Source organism: Harmonia axyridis, chromosome 7 (genome assembly GCF_914767665.1).
Source record: "Harmonia axyridis chromosome 7, icHarAxyr1.1, whole genome shotgun sequence".
NCBI lineage: Eukaryota > Metazoa > Arthropoda > Insecta > Coleoptera > Coccinellidae > Harmonia > Harmonia axyridis.
In genome coordinates, this window is record NC_059507.1 from 16,218,630 (window position 1) to 16,235,848 (window position 17,219).

The 17,219-nt window shown below is 35.3% G+C and overlaps 4 protein-coding genes and 1 long non-coding RNA gene across 7 annotated transcripts; all 5 read right to left on the bottom strand.

The window, feature by feature from the left end:
* Nucleotides 1-855: 855 nt before the first annotated feature.
* On the bottom strand, nucleotides 856-2,731 carry LOC123685470. Of its 3 annotated transcripts, XR_006748297.1 has the most exons (6): nucleotides 2,507-2,731; nucleotides 2,278-2,403; nucleotides 1,983-2,222; nucleotides 1,394-1,890; nucleotides 1,243-1,337; nucleotides 856-1,159 (listed from the first exon to the last, which is right to left on the bottom strand). It is a non-coding gene; the product is annotated as an uncharacterized LOC123685470 (long non-coding RNA). The 3 variants fall into 3 exon arrangements; XR_006748298.1 differs by having other exon boundaries at nucleotides 1,243-1,330; nucleotides 1,394-2,222; XR_006748296.1 differs by having other exon boundaries at nucleotides 1,394-2,222.
* Nucleotides 2,732-7,606: 4,875 nt separating this feature from the next.
* Nucleotides 7,607-9,796, bottom strand: LOC123684600. The gene is given in 2 exon segments (XM_045623918.1): nucleotides 7,607-8,562; nucleotides 8,827-9,796. Coding segments are annotated over 2 exon segments (1,926 nt in total).
* A 547-nt stretch (nucleotides 9,797-10,343) lies between these two features.
* Nucleotides 10,344-11,954, bottom strand: LOC123684601 (jerky protein homolog-like). The gene has a single exon (XM_045623919.1). It carries the CDS (start codon nucleotides 11,952-11,954, stop codon nucleotides 10,344-10,346), a length of 1,611 nt encoding a protein of 536 aa, XP_045479875.1.
* Nucleotides 11,955-13,054: 1,100 nt separating this feature from the next.
* Nucleotides 13,055-13,738, bottom strand: LOC123684602. The gene has a single exon (XM_045623920.1). It carries the CDS (start codon nucleotides 13,736-13,738, stop codon nucleotides 13,055-13,057), a length of 684 nt encoding a protein of 227 aa, XP_045479876.1.
* A 1,083-nt stretch (nucleotides 13,739-14,821) lies between these two features.
* Nucleotides 14,822-15,784, bottom strand: LOC123684603. The gene has a single exon (XM_045623921.1). It carries the CDS (start codon nucleotides 15,782-15,784, stop codon nucleotides 14,822-14,824), a length of 963 nt encoding a protein of 320 aa, XP_045479877.1.
* Between the last annotated feature and the right edge of the window lie 1,435 nt (nucleotides 15,785-17,219).

Consider the following 17,219-nt stretch of genomic DNA (forward strand, 5'->3'; position numbering starts at 1 on the left):
CTTACGTTTTGAAAATCTTGAATTTTTCTTTTATTCTGAATGAAACTCATTGTTATATTGATATATTGGAATTCTAGCAATGTAAACGAGGGTTAGAAGTTAGAATTGCTTGAAATCTTTCTTATATTAATCTATTTTCGACTATCAAACGTTTAATTTTTGTTTGAGAATTTATGGAAAAAGCTATAATAAATAATATTTTTATTATTTATATACCAAGAAAGGAAAACATTTTTTCCTTAGGTATGTATATAGTCTTTTCTACTACTTTTAAGGTCGTCATTTTTATCAGTCAGGGAGGAAAATGGTACTTCTACTCCTGCCGGGAGGAAAACATTTTTCCTTCCTTCTTTAGGGGCGAGAATGAAGTTTTCTATTAAGATAGTAGAAAAAATATATTTTTTTATTATATCGCAACTTAAAATGAAAATAATTTTCATATATTTTTATCAAGTGAAAATCGTTATATTATGTTATTATTGAGTGAAGATGATCATTCTTTCAAATGTTTGGTTGGAATAATCAATTCAATATAGACTAATTCTTAAATATAACCATTTAAAGATTCAAAATGAAAGTATACTGCTTAGTAATCACCTATTTGTGTTGTTCTATTTTATTACTTTGGCTTTCGACAACCAAAATTCTAAGTACAAATATTATTGATGGTAGAATGAAAAATCATTTTTACAAACAATTTTAGCGTTTAAATACAATCAGTTATGTCTATTACATTTCATTCTTCAATTTTCTATTACTTCCAACTAGTTTAGTTCAAGTCACTTATCAATTTGATAATAGTAAAATCTTTCAAAAAATTGTTTCCAGATAACACAGGCAATTAAAAAAAAGAGAGTTTATGAAGAATTGTATTCATTAAGTGTTCATTGCTGTTCAAAATACATTATTACAATAAATGATTTAAAAAATGGTCCGACTCTAGCCTATCAGCGCATGAGGAAGAACATATTCGCAGTCGGATTTCTCACTCTCCACTAAGGAGGATATTCACTCTTCCAATCATTTAATATCCAGGATATTGAAAAATATCAGGATTGAGCTCTTCCTCTTCTTAGTTCTAAACTCCTCCAAATCTTGAAATTTATGAATCTTCTTCTCCTTATCTCTCCAAGGATCAGTTATGATACATTCATTTTTCCTGAAAAATACATATTATAACGTTATAAGTTGTTGTTCACATATGTTAAAAGTAATTTTCAACTAAATAACAATTTAAGATACCCATTTTCAGCCTTTCAGTGAATGAGCTTCCCTAAAGATGAATTTTTAAGCCACGGCACAGAATATGTTCCTCATTTAGTATGGCAATCTAAAAACTGAAAATTTCAAACTATTTGATCTTCATATTTGGTTTTTCTTGAATTGAACTTACATTATTATCGTTTAAATCACACCTAGTATCATCAGTATTTATGGACTTGTCTGTACCAAACCAACTGTTGTGTTCTTTAGATCAATAATATCATGTCTTATTTCCATTCTATGTCTTATTGTATCATTTGGTATCATGTCCCTTTCAGATTTTCCAGCTGCTGTTCACTTCAGAGCTGTATGTTATTATGCTCCTAATTATTGAGTACATTTTTTCTTATTATTCACATTTATGTTTTTAATCGATAATATCCTATTTAACATTGAGATTATTGGTTTTCTTTGGATGTTTCTCTCAGATATTACTTCGTCTAGTGTTCCATTCTTGGAAATCCTCATTCCCAGGTTTCTAATTTCTAGTATTTCTAATATTAGTATTCAATCTGGGGGAAAAATCTTCCATGGCAGCAGCAGAGGATTTTGATATTATAAACAGTTGTACCGTCTCTGGTTGCCCCATCTCTTGCTGTTTTGTCTCTGGCTGGTCCTGTTCAATTTCTTTTGCAATAATTATTTATATGAATGAATAAAATAAGGGACGGAAAATAAATAGATATTTCACATCCATAAAAAATAAAATATTAATGTACCTTCAATATTATCTTCAAGACATTTATCTCCATAATTTAATCTCTCAGGCATATAATTGGAGAAACTGAAAACTGAAGGAATAACATCTTTTTTCAGAGTTTTTGTACCATGAATATTAATAAATTATGTTGATGAAAACGGTTGCTGCATATTTTCAACAAGGAAAAAGGTTTGAAATCAATTCTTCTTCAGCTTTCATCTACTGTTCCCTTAATTCGCATCCTTTGGAAAACTGTGAACTGATATTTCCTTTATGTATGAATTCAGAGGGTATTAAAAGAAATAAATACTTACGAATGAAATTTCAACTTTTGGCTTTTTTCTAATTTCGCTGTACAATTGAAGGCTGCACGAGTGTGAGGCATTTTATTTGAAAATTAGTTCTTTTGGTGCTTTGAATTTCGCAATAGCAGATGGATTCTAGAAAAACATGAGCTTTCAATTAATTTTCAAGATGAAATCGGCCTTTCAATAAGTTTCATGAACTTATTGAAATCCGATAAAGATTTCACGGAATACTTACCGCTAATTCCTTTTATTAGAATGTTCAACACTTTTACAAATCGAATCAATCAGATTAACTATGTGTTCAATTCAGAATGAGAGAAAAATTAGCGATTTTCTGAATGTGAGTTCAATGTTTTGATCATATGATTTTGACGTTGACTCATCTAGCTCCATCTCTCTCTTTCATATGCGGCATGCCAGAATTTCTCTCTAAGGGCCTGTCCATTTGATATTAGGTCTATGCTTTCGTGAGACATTGCTCGTTCCTCTTCTATCAGCAATCTTGATGTGAGTTCTCCAAGTGTCTGCTTATCTTCAGGGACTGATTCCCAAGCGGACGTGAAGTGCTTATACTTCTCAGGAAGTGACATCAATATTTTGTTCATTATCATACTGTCTGATAACTTTTTCCCTGCTTGCTTTAATTTATTTCTGATTTCTTCAATTTTCGATATGTATGATGACACAGATTCTCCTTGAAAATCCATAAGAAAAAATTTTTGTTGTAATAAATAATAATAATAATAATAATATAGTTTATTCTGAAATACAGTATAAACGTTCCACACGGAGGTATAACCTGTATACTTACAACGGATTCCTTGTCATATACAGATTTCAATTTTGACCACATTTCACATGCGGTTTCGCAAGACAGAATGTGCGTCAAGGGTCCTTCTTCCATCCTTGTTACGATAAGTTGTTGGGCTTTGGCGTCATTTTTCTCCCACGCAGCGGTCTCCTTTTCTCCGCTTGTAGGTTTCAACTTCTTACCGGAGACGAAATCGAAAACTCCTTTCAGCATCACAGAAATTTGGAATTTCCATACTACCCAATTTGCACCATTTAATTTTACGCCAGTTGAGAGTTTTTGCTCAATTTCTTCTAATTCTTCTTTGTTTCTTTACCTCAGAATGGGAAGCCACGTGTCTCTGTTAGAAGACTTGATTTGATTCCTCTTTCTTAGAATGGGAAGTCACGTGTCTCTGTTAGGAGATTTGATTCTTGATTTTTTATAAAACAAAAAACGGCTTTTGTTTGACTGGGTCCAAAACCTAATGATATCGCACAGTTTTTCTTGATAAAGAAACTAAAATAACTTTTGTAACACTTAACTTTATTTATAACGAAGAAATATAATATAGGTTAGGTTAACCTTGACAGAAACTTACACAGAAAAAAGAAAGTGAATATTTTTACTTACAGCAGTATTGTAGCAGTATTCACAGCTGTTCACAGAACATTATTTATCTTTATTTATTTATTATTTGCCATTGGTCTCAACATAATCCCAAAACTTATTAGGATTTCCAGATAAATCGGCTTCAGCTTGTCACGTAATTTTCACTAGGTTACATCAATGCGAACGGCAGCTGTTCGCCAGAGAGCATTTAGGTCGTGGGTTTATAATTTTTGAGACACTACAATATTTTAACTATGAAAAATGGACGCCACTTGATTTAGCTCTAATTAACTTAGATTATTAAACTGTTTGAAAATCAAGAAACAAGCAGTTATGTGTGGTTCATTATTTAGGTGACAATGAATTAATGAAACGTTGATATTCTGGCTCAAAAATAGTATTATGTTCATATAGGGTTAGTAATTCCTACTAGAAGGCACGTAGGTAAATCACACACGCAGTTTCGAAATAAGTACACCAAACCTTTCCTTGATGTTCAGGAATTCGCAGTTAAAAGTTATCACAGTTTTGTTTAATACTGGCCTTGATGTTAGAAGAACGAACGAAACAAAATGGCGGTAGCAGCAGTTCCAGGAATTCTACAGGTACATATATGATGATTGATGCAATCAGGTAAGTAAAATCAACAGTCCTGACGTAGATTTCGTAATCGAAACTTTACTGTAGTAGATCGATAATTCTTAAACCTCCGGAAGGAACCCTAAAAATTACAATTCTCACATGTAACAAAAAAATATAATAGTCTTACGAGACTCACCTTTTAATATAAAAAGGGTTCTTATGAATTTGGACAGAATCTGAGTGTTACTGAACGAAACGACAATAATTTCTGTTTTAAAACGGTAATTTTATATTTCTAATTGACAAATCCCTTTCAGGTCAACAACGAAATACGAAAGAAAAATCTGGAATGTCTTATTATCAACTACCGATCAGATAAGAATTAAGAGAGCCATGGACACCGATCGCCACCTGTCTTTTATTCATATTGTTACTCATATTAATGAAATATATTTCTGCATATTTATTAATTGATTTCAATTATTCCCGCAAGATGGATTGAGGAAGAGAAGAGGAAAATCCTTTTTGCTTTCAAAATGAACCAATTATATATGTTTGACACGAAAATAATTTTGAACCGTTACAAGCTATCTGAATGAAATCGGCTCGCTTGCTAGCAATTTCTCTCTTCACACTCCTGCGGAGATCCCTGAACATATTTAAGAAATGACTATCGCCGGTTGACCTGTATTTGCGTAAATATTTATTTTTTAGCTGGCCAACAATATCACCCAGGGCCCCCGCAAGGGACATCAACGCCTGCGTGCGGAACATATTTTTTGGCGCCCCTTAAAGGGGGGAGGTGGAGAAAAGCAGTGTTGGATAATCGGAATTTTTTTTTTGTTTTGTTAAGAATTTAGTGTAGAATGGTTGAAAATCTTTCAGCAACCTTCATTGCCTTAAGAACTTTATGATGTTAGTTGTAACATAATACATTTTGAATGTGTTTCGAAACTTAAGCTGTATTATTCTTTAAATTATTCATAAAGGCATAAACATTTAATTAGGATCCATCCAGAAATTGAATGGATGTTTTTCTAGATTTAGCTGTTGCAAATTTTTTCATATAATCAATCAATCAATTTTATCGAGTATCTCTTGCTTTATATCTAAGATTGCCAATCCAGAAAATCTTTCTTATGACATGGTATACTTCAAATAGTTTTCAATTATTTTTAATTTAGTGAATGATCTCTCACCAGAAGCAACAGACACAGGTAAAGTGTCCATTGATTTTTTAATTCAGTATTTACTACGTCTCACGTCATTTTGTTCGCCCATATATCTCAGAATATTATTATTTTCTAACGCTCCTTTCCTCGTCAAAGCGTCTGCGCGTTCATTCCCTGTTATACCCAAGTGGCTTGGTATCCACACACAGATAACATTTAAATTTAGTTTTGCGGCTTTATAAAAATCCTTTTTTGCTTTAATAGATATTATATCCAGGTTTGATGACATTTTCCATTCGTTGAGTCTTTTTATTGCGCTCAGAGAGTGAGAAAATTACGCAGTTTTTCCTGTTGATTTTAGTGGATTTATTCCAATAAATAATCCTCAATGTAATGAAAAAACAATTCATTCAAGATGAAACATCGGCGTATTAATACGACATTATACATTTGTCTATATATTTCTATGACCTATCATTGAAAATCAACTATCACAAAATTGTGATGTTTTTTTTTCTTTTACATGTGCTAGGCTTAACCATCCACAAAACGAACATTTCATTTTCTATAAGACTCTTTGTAATATGTTTATTAACAGGTGGTTAAGTAGGCAGGTATCAATACTCCAGTGTATTTATCTTAGTTTATTACTTAAACAGTCGTCTAAATTAGTACAAGTATTACAAGATACCAACAAGCGGTACATACGTGCTACGTCACTGTATTGTACTTGATTCTTAGGTTATATCGAGATGCATAAAATATTATATCTAAGGGGAAGTTAACACTACATATACCTAATGCCGTGTCACCACTATTACATTTTTTCTTCCCTATAAATTTAGTCTAGCAGGTTTCGTTACAACCCTACCTGTTCGAGTTGTTATTATGTTACTTTCACAGGCAGGTTTACATTCAGGAGATTTTGGTTCATCATCTGTTACATTACAAGTATTTGTCACAATATTTTCTGATGTTAACATTGGCAGGCTATCATTAGCTTCCATTTTCAACGGGTTATTTGACAGTCTCAAATCGTGCCTATTTCTTCTAACAACAGAACCATATTTATCCATTATCAAATAAGACCTAGGTGCTGAACAAATATCAACTACTTTACCAGCATCCCATGTCTTAGTTCCATGATCATAGATTGTTACATTATCATGCTTTATTAAAGGTTTTTGACTTAACGCATTCCTATCAAAATATTTTTTACTAAGATCTCTTTTTAATTTGATTTTTTCCAAAACATTTTGACACAGTTCTGGCTTCAACAAATCCACTGAGGCTGGCAGTTTTGTTTTACATCTCTTACTATTCAACAACTGTGATGGAGAATAGTTCATATGCTTAAGAGGCATGTTTCTATAATTGAGTGATGATAACTCAATATCTTTTCCTCCTTCGAGGGATTTTCTCAATATATTTTTCGAAATAGCTACGGCCTTTTCTGCCAATCCGTTTGATTGAGGGTAATTAGAACTTCTAAAGATTAATTCAAAATTCCATTCCTCAGCAAATTTTTTGAAGCGTTCACTATTAAAGGGAACATTATCAGCTACAATCACATCTGGTGGACCAAATCTGGCAAATATTGGTTTCATCTGTGTAATGACCGACAATGCACTCTTGTCACTTATTTTCAATAACAAAAGCCAATTAGAATATGCATCAAAAATTACAAGGTAAGATACATTACTAACTGTAAAAATGTCTATTCCTAAACGTTCCCATGCTCGGGTTGCAATTGGGTATGACATTAGAGTGTCTTTTCTATTTTTACGAGCATATTTCTCGCATACTTTGCATGATTTTACAAATTTTTCTACATCAGGTGTTAAACCTGGCCAATAAAATGTTGTTCTTGCCAAAGACTTAGTTTTATCAATACCGAAATTACTTTCATGCAGACATTTTATAATTTCAGTTCTAAGCTTAGTTGGTACAACTAATTTATTATTCAAAAACAATAGACCATCAACATATGAAAGATCATCTCTAAGCTTATAATAAATTTTGACACTATCAGGGATGTGTTTTTTATGTTTAGGCCAAGAATTATGATGGTCGCCAACCTCCGTTGAGGAGACGGCACTTAAAGAAGAAAGAAGAAGGCCAAGAATTGTTCATATATTCTATTACATTTTTTAATGTTGAGTCATTTGCAGTTTCAGTTTTAATCTGTTTCTATTTCTACCTCCTTTGACGGATCAAAGAATGACAAAACAGGGGCTTGTGTAAGCAAATGCTTCAATTGATTCATCGTTCTCTGATGTTGATCAGACCACTTCCATTCAACATCAAGTCTGGTCAAATTTCTCAGACAAGCTGTTATTTTTGATAAATTCGGGATAAATTTACCTACGTACTTAACCATTCCTAGAAAGCGTAGTAGTTCCTTCTTCTTTTCAGGGATTGGCATATCCCTTATTGCTCTAGTGTAATTTTCATTCGGTCTTACTCCTTCTTTGGAAATCATCTGTCCTAAAAATCTCACACTATTTTGTTTAAATTGTATTTTGGATCGATTGAATTTTATATTGTATTTTTTTGCTAAATCTAACACACGTTTTAGGTTACGGTCATGTTCAGCCTCTGTTTCACCTGTGACTATCAGATCATCAAAGTAGATGCCTACTCCTTGCAAATCACCAAATATCTCGTAGTTTTTCCTTTGAAAAACCTCCGGAGCTGAGTTGATTCCAAACGGCATTCTAGTGAACTGATATCGTCCAAATGGTGTTCCAAACGTGCAGAGGTCAGAACTACTGGCATCCAGACAAACCTGCCAGTATCCGTCTTTCATGTCTAACCCTGTAAAAAATTGTTTATTACTGAGCTTCCCAGCAATTTCATCCATAGAGGGAATAAGAAAGTGTTCCCTTCTGATCGCATTGTTCAGGTGTTTGGGATCCAAGCATAACCTCAAATAACCACTTTGTTTTTCCACAATTACTAATGGGTGAACCCATTCTGTTGGTTATTCAACTTTTCTGATGATACCTTTAGATTCCATTTCTAAAAGTTTAGCTTTGAGTCTCTCGTGTAGTATCTGAGGAACTCGTCTAATAGGAGTGAGATTGGGGGATACGTTATCTTTCAAGGTTATGTGATATTCCCCTGGAAAACTTCCTAATTTCAAATACAGAGTGATAACTTTTTAAAACTTGATCAACTGACTTGAAATTTACATCAACACTTTCTACTCTATAAACCAGGTTAAGTTTAAGACAATCTGCTAGTCCCAAAAGAGGAATTGTGTTTTCACTACAATAAACGTAATTGGAATGGCTTTATCTTGTGCTCTACACAGTAATGTTATTTCACCTATTGTTTCAAGCTTGAACTTATGACTGCCATATGAAACTAATGATACTCGACTTTCTTTGACCTTACTAGTAGGACTTATTTGTTTCAAAATTTTGAGTGGTAATACACTTACTTCAGCACCAGTGTCAAGCTTAAATTCAATAGGTTGCTCATTTATAAATACCTTTTTTGTCCACATTTTCACATCTAAACTACCATTTACTGATCCTATACATTTGTCGATGGAGTCAATGTAGTAATCACACTCACTACTGCTACCTTCCTCGTTCTTCTCTCTTGTTACCTCATCAACCTTTTTTCTTTGATCTTCCTTTCCAGTTTGAAAATTCTTTCCTTTCTTGCACATCTTTGCGAAGTGGTTCTGTCCCTGGCATTTGGCACACGTTTTCCTAAATGCTGGACACTTCCTTGGTGGGTGATTGTATCCACATGCTCTACAGGGCTTCTCTTCATTGTTGGTCTTTCTGACATTTGATTTTACATAACTTATTTCTGCTTCATTTTGCAGGGCCTTCGACTGACTTTTGCTTATCTCAACAGCTCTACAGAAGTTTATGCTTCTTTCCAAAGTTAGGTTTGGTTCACGCAACAATCGCTCCTGGGTGGTTTTATCAAAAATGCCCATAACAATTCTGTCTCTCACCAAAGAGTCTGGCTCTGGATATTCTGTTGATTGCACAGCTTTTCTCAATTCGGTGACAAAATTGTCAAAAGGTTGAGCTTCCTTCTGAACGATGCTATTGAATTTAAACCTTTCAAAAATTACATTTTTCTTTGGAGAACAATAATCTTCAAAGCACTTCTTGATTTTAGCCAGCGACTTCTGTTCATCTGCATTGATGGGAAATGTGTTGTGAAGTTCAAGAGCTTCATCACCTATCACATTCAGGAGTATAGCAATTTTCTTTTCTTCCGGCTTGGAGTCGAGATCTGATGCAGCCAAGAACAAGTAAAATTTCTGGATGAACTTCCTCCAATTTTCTGCAATATTTCCATCTAATACGAGAGGATCGGGTACTTTAAACATGTGCTCCATTTTAGGTTACTAGTTACCAATCTGTTTTACTCCGTTACCTGACACCATGTAATATAATAATAATAATATGTCTTTATTGCAGTTGACAGAGAAAAAAATACATCATAGTAGATTAATATGGCAAAGGGCGAGGTTCAGTTCACTCCAAGTGAAGTGTCTGCTCTTCCACCTAACCCATGAAAGACAAAAAAATGTATACACAAAAAAAACATCATATACCTATACAGATTGAAACAATTCAACTAAGGTAATAATCTCTCAGCCCAATGAAACAAACAAAAAAAAACATTGTAATTACTTATACAGTAGAACCCCGATTATCCGTGCCAGTCGGGACCGAGCCTTCGCCGGATAATCGAAAACACGGATAATCCAAAGACCTTGTTTTAATTTTTCAATCATTTATTTAGACAAAGCCATGTGTAAAACAAAGAAAAAAAACGTTATGCTAGATACATGTAACAAAAAATAACAGTTTCAATATTTATACATAATGTCTAAACGTACATTGAACAATGTATATATGTATGTATGTCACATTGAAAAATCACTTGAAAAAATCACTAATTTTTGTTTGTTTTTGGGATTCGTAAATTTTAGACTTTATAATCTCCTTCATTTTTCTAAGCTGAAGCTCAAGAATATCATCAATTCCAGGCTGATCTCCAAAATATTGGATAAGTAAATTTACTGCATCCCCTGCTTCTCGATGACTTCTTTTTTTTACGCAATTATTTTCATCGTCATCACTACTTTCATCAGAGGTTTCTGCGGACGTCTGATTATTCAAATAATCGACATCTACAATCTGATAACCTTTTTCTTCTTCATCACAATCTATCCATTCCTGAATTTCTCCTTTGTCTATTTCTTCCAAACCTTTGATATGGGAAGCTATAGATGTTATGTCTCCGACTGATAACTCACCTTCATTTAAGTCATTATCGTCTTCAATACCTTTCTCATCTGATATATCTTCTAAAGTCATTATTTTATAAAATGCTTTTTTAATTGTAGACGCTTTCACTTCACTCCAGGCGCGAGCTACAGCATAAATTGCTTCTTTCAAATTAAGACGTTTCCAAAACTCCATAAAGTCACATTCTCCCAACATTTGAAGCATAAGATCTTTTCTATAAAGCCTTTTCATTGTCTCTATAACGCCTTGGTCCATTGGCTGGGCAATAGATGTTACATTCGGAGGAAAATATGCTGCAAATATGTTCCCATCTGCTGACTTCAGTTGTTCAACATCAGGATGCGATGGTGCATTATCCAGTAACAGTACAGCCTTGGGAGGAAGATTATTTTCTTGCAAATAATCTCCAACTTGAGGTATAAATTTTTCGAAAAACCACTTTTTAAAAATTACTCTATCCATCCAAGCTGCCTTTTGATTATAATAATCAACAGGCAATGTTTTTACATTTTTAAAAGCCCTTGGATTTTTGGATTTTCCGATGACTGCTAACTTAAGCTTATGAGTTCCTGATGCATTTGCACAGCATAAAACTGTTACACGGTCTTTGCTTACTTTGAAACCTGGTGCGCTACTTTCTGAGCCTGCAGCAAGTGTTCGTCGCGGCATTGCTTTCCAATAAAGTCCAGTTTCATCTCCATTATAGACTTGCTCAGGTCTCAAGTCGTGCTGCTTTATAAGATTTTCCAAATCATAGCAAAATTCAACCATGGCGACATTATCTGCACTTAATTTTTCCCCTTGAACAGCTAATTCTCGTATTCCATGACGTTTTTTAAACCTGTATAGCCAACCAGAGGATGCTGAGAAGTTTCCTTCAATTTTCAACTCCTTGTGGAACATTTCAGCTTGCCTAGCACACATATGTCCTGATATTGGAACACCTTCTGATCTTTTCTGCAAGAACCACCTGGTCATAGCGTCGTCAAGCTCTCGGAATGTAGACCCTTTTAGAGATTTCCTGTCCGAAATAGCTTTTGCACTATCAGCTTTTGCTACAAAGCTCTGTAATTCGGCTTTCTTCTTTATAATGTCACGAACCGTTTGTTTTCCAATGTTATATGTTGTAGCCAACACAGCAACACTTGTGTTCTTTTCAAATCGTTTCAAAATTTCCATTTTTTGTTCAATAGTTAAAACATTGCGCTTACGCTTTTGATTAACACCGGTACGCTGCATTTTGTGTTCGCGTTTAAACGAGTCAGACGGAAGTAGCGTCAGTGGCGAAACTAATAAGTGAATACATAAATAGGGGATTCCCCGAGTCGAACACGTGTCGTGCCAACCTCTGCTGCACTTGTCAGAATGCCGCACGGAGAATCCGCCGCCCGGATAAAGCGCGCACGGATAATCGAGGTTCTACTGTACCTAATTTGCAGAAAGGGAAATAAAAGATTGCGGGGACGAAATGAGGTTTCAAAAATCTTTACTCTGAAACGTCTCCGTGAACCAATCTCCAAAATGTCAAAAGGCAGTTTGTTCAAAAGATTAACAATTTGATATGAGAAGGACCGCTCGAACAGCCGCAGGGAATGTTTCGGTATCGATAGTCTACCTCTTGATCGTACAATGAACTTCAGATCTGAAAGTTATTTTATTATAAAGATAAAGTGGAATTTTAGTTTTGAGAATTTCCCGAAAAAAACAGATTGTATGCAAATATCTGCGCTCGCTCATGTTCAACCATCCATTTGTCCTAAGATAATGACTAATATGATCGAATTTTCTCACACCAAAAATCAGTCTTAAACATGAATTCTGCAACCTTTGCACACGTACAGCATCACTTTTGGTCAAACATGGGCCATATATCGTGTCACAGTAGTTAAGCTGTGATAATACCAAAGAATCACATAGCATAGACTTAAGTGGACGCGACAAAACAGTCCTATTTTGATAAATTAATTTTAGACTTATATATGCACTTCGTAATTTTTTATTTATATGATCCGTGAATCTCAAGTCTTGGTCAATCACGAGCCCCAAACTCTTTATATTTTTCTGGAACATAATTTGTTCGCCATCGACAACTATGCAATTCCTATAATTATCCTCAAAGTCAGATCGCCCACCACCAAATACCATAATCGCAGACTTAGAAATATTCAACCTCAGGCAATGCTTCTTAGAAAATTCTGAGATGGAAGAGAGGTCATAATTGATTGCCGCCACTGCCTGATCAGACTCTGATGGAGAAAAGGACAAATACATCTGAGTATCATCAGCATAATAATGAAATAAACACGATAGAAAACAGCGAGAGAACTGGCTCACATATATTACGTATAGAAGGGGGCCCAAAATAGACCCCTAGACAATTTATGTTGTCTGAATCCCAATAATATGGAGAAAAGATCATCTTGTAGTGTAGGTCCGACGTACTGAACATCATTCAGCGAAATCCCGTTGTCAGATTTAGCTGACGCGTCGAAGACATTTCGAGTTCTTGTGGTTATACTTGTGTTTTTTATTACTGCGTGATGAGGAAGAAAGTAGCCGTCTAGACATTTCTTGTTTATATCGAAAACTTCCAATTTGCGCATATGACTTAGTTCGATGTATTCTTTCATAAAGTCGCAGTAATCATTTTTCAAAACTTTATCTCTGTTTAGACGTCTCTCCAATGCATGAAACCGATTCAATGCCATCTCGTCAGAATGTCCTAAATTGATTACATTTTCCTTAAATGGAAATTCCACAATGAATCTACCCTCTGGAGTCCGCTTGACATTATCCAAAAAATGTTCTTCACAAAAAATTTCATTTTTAGTAAGAATTCTCTCGTTGTCGCATTCTTCGACTGTCCAAAATTTAGTTAAAGCATTTTCCAAAGACTCGTTAATTGTTATGCAAGAAATAGTTTTGCTCGTCTTTGATTCTACATACGGAATATTACCTCCAAAAACCCATCCTAGCTGTGTATTCTGTAATATAGGCATGTTGTTATTTTTCCTTTGTTCCATGATTAAAATGTAATAAAAAATACTAACTCCCAACAGCATATCTATATCTTGAGGCAAATTGTAGTTTGGATCCGCTAGAGTTAGTTCGTTTATTCTTGATCGCGGAGAAACCTCAAACGACGCATTTGGTAATTTTTGTGCTATTTTAGGAATAATGAGACACAAAATATTTTTAGTATAATCATTAATTCTTGAACTGAACCTCACGTCAGTCTTGTATTGAGCAGCTAGGACCTTTGACTCTCCTACGCCTACTATTGAATAATTTACTGGTTTTTTGTCTAAATCAGTTGTTCAATGGTAAATTTCTCATCACCCACAACCAAGCAACTTTTACGAATGTATGCTCTGTGGTCTCTTGTCTTTGCTAAGGTGAGCTGTTGTCTCAAGAGCTTGAGGTCGTCTCGATCCTCCTTGCACAGATCGTCGTTGATGAATATGCGGGAGCCTTTCAGTTTAAATCGATTGCTGGTCACCTTCGTCTTCGACAGAAAGGACAAAAATTCAACCTTAATGATCGACTTATTCTTGCCGAGTTTATAAATATTGTTTATTTCCACCTTCTGCAAGTCAGTCCCCAATAAAGTATTCAGCTGTGTGATAACGGAATGCAATAGATCAGAAGAATCAAGTTTCAGTCCAAATATGACGATGTTATTCTTCAAAGTTCTTCGTTTGATCTCTAGAATATCGCATTCGACCTTAGCGATCCGATTTTCACAAGTTTCTATTCGATTTGTTGTAGAATCTCCTAACAGCTTTATTTCTTCTCTCACCTTCTTAAGTTCCTCCCTTATTGCGACCATTTGACCGGCAAATTCATCCTTTATAAGTATTGTTAGTTCTTCACTGTTCTTCATTCTTCGACCGCAACGATATTTTGACGTGTGTGTCACACTTTATATACGTTCGATTTGTACGAACAGATGCGAGGTCGCGGTCGTGAATAATCACAATAATAAATACTTGAATTGATTTAATCAAAACAATCGCAAAAATCAATGAGGGATACTTTCCCTGACAAAATGAATCACAGTACCAAAATCGATTACTTTCGGCAGTTTAAAATACACCAAACTAAATTTATTCGATAAATCTTGAAGAGAACTCGGAAATACGTCTACTCATGTGGCAATCATCAAAACATCGATTAAAATCGGAAGGATCAGATGATAAGGGACAAAGGGGACGAGAGTTAAGTATACCTTCTATTTGTATCAAAACTGTCATCATATCTTCATACGTTAAGCTAGTATTTTTCAATATTCTTTTCAAATAATATTTAACTTGTTTTATATTGGACTCCCAGAGACCGCCGAAATTAGGGGCCCTAGGGGGAATGAAATGCCAAGTTATATTTTCGTTAGTATGTGCAGCAGCTATAGGAGTCGAATAAGCTTCTATGAACCCTTTCAAATCATTATTGGCTCCTATGAAAGAAGTCCCATTATCGGAGAATAAATGAGATGGTCGACCTCGTCTTCCAATGAATCTCTTGAACATTGCCAAGAATGCTTCAGATGATAAGTCGGTAAGCAACTCTAGGTGGACACACTTTGTACTCATACAAATGAACAAACAAATGTACCCTTTTATTAATTTTGCCCCTCGTAATTTTCTATCTTTAATGAGAATGGGTCCGGCATAATCTAATCCAACATTTGTGAAAGGAATATATTTGTTGACTCTTTCTGAAGGAAGATTTCCCATTAAATATTTGCATCCCATTGGCTGGGCCTTACGACAAGTAATGCAGCCTTTTACAACAGATCGCGCTAGTCTGCGTCCTGCTATAGGCCAATATTTTTCTCTTAACGAATATAGAAGTTGATTTGGTCCACAATGCATCAGTCTCACATGCTCCTCTTGTAGCAATAATAAAGTCACATGATGCCTTGTGTCCAATAGAATAGGATGTTTCTTGGCAAAATCTATATCGGCATTTACTAACCTGCCTCCTACTCTAATTAGACCGTCGGTACCAATAAATGGATTCAGGGCCAATAATTTACTCGAAGTACTGATTTTATCTCCTATTGTTAACATTCTATATTCATCCGGAAAAGATTGTTTTTGAGTATTATTATATCATGAGCATAGCACAGTTCTGTGACCGTTAAAATTCCGGTTGTCTTCATTGACTTGTCTTTCATATTTGATATGAACCTTATACAGTATATTGAAATATATATTGAAACTGATATGGAGACACATTTATATTAATTATTGGAGCCTAAGAAAAATCTGTTGGTGCCCACGATGTCGACATTGACCAGAGCGCCATCTTCCTGTATTGATAGGCTGGCCATATCCCTCCATTCCACAGTGCCCATCTTCATTCTTTTTCCGTTAGAAATCAAGTCTTCTCTTAAAGTTGAAAGGACATCGGTTAGTGCAGAAATTAGCTGTGGGATTGTTTTGGCTGCAGTTGTGTGCCCTGTCCTCTTACCAATCTGCTCGAAGAATTCTTCAGAGAAATGTTGAGTACGCTTCCCACTGAATACTGGTACAGCACATGTTTGGGTGTACCTTGAGGCGAAAAGTCCAGTTTGATTTGCTGCACTCAGTTTGGAGTAATATCGAAATTTAATCAGTCTTAGTTTGGTACTCTTGCCGCAAGTTTTCATCTTTTGAAAACACTCGCTAAAGTCTTCACGTGTGTTCCATGTCCCTTGATCTGTTATTTGGGACAGTATGGTTAAGTCCTCTTTATAAGTGCCGAAAATACTGTGGAAAATGATCTGTTTTGCCTCATTCTCACTTACATTCCCCTCCATCACCCAGGTTAGTTCGCACATAGCTCTATACCAAAAGTATCCACCTTTCCCTGATACGTTGAAAGCCTCCAAAGCCTCTTCTGGGCTTACTGTATCTCTCACTGGCATCTCCTGTCCCGCTGGTGTCGTTTTCACTTTTGTCTGGTAGTTAGTTTCCAAAACTTTAAATGCATTGTAGACCCCTACGAACATATTAAGGGGAAACGTCATTCTGTGTGCCTGCCTAGCCCCCGTTATCAGGACTATGTCTGCCAGAATCCTTATCAGAGTGCTAACTTCTGTAGCTTTCTTGTTCTTTACCACTTCTAGAACCTCATCGATTAGCGGTACTTGCATCATGGACTTTTTGGCGGCGTCTGTCCATTTTTGTCTGTACTTTTCCTCAGTTCGTATGTGGCACAATAGTGCTGTCATCGGTCCCACGCTTTGAGCCATAGAGCTTCGCTTTTCAGGAGGATAGGAGCTCCCCTCTAGTAGCACGTGGTGGCTTCCATCTAGTCCGTACTTGGCCACTGGAGTAGTTATTGAGGTCCCATTCTCCTTTGCAATGGGCATACTCGAATGGCCAAGTCTAAGCTCTGACAGTCTAAGGCTATTGGCACAGAAAAAGTCCAGGTAAGGTGCCGCGGTTCCGTACCAGTTTTGTGGGTCTTTGGGATCAAATTTTTTGAATTCTAAACCAACTGAAGTTGCCACGTCCTTTC

What these genes read in the sequence shown, in the direction of transcription:
- LOC123684601 (XM_045623919.1), bottom strand. Translation starts at nt 11,954, where the DNA reads ATGCAGCGTACCGGTGTTAATCAAAAGCGTAAGCGCAATGTTTTAACT.
- LOC123684602 (XM_045623920.1), bottom strand. Translation starts at nt 13,738, where the DNA reads ATGGAACAAAGGAAAAATAACAACATGCCTATATTACAGAATACACAG.
- LOC123684603 (XM_045623921.1), bottom strand. Translation starts at nt 15,784, where the DNA reads ATGTTAACAATAGGAGATAAAATCAGTACTTCGAGTAAATTATTGGCC.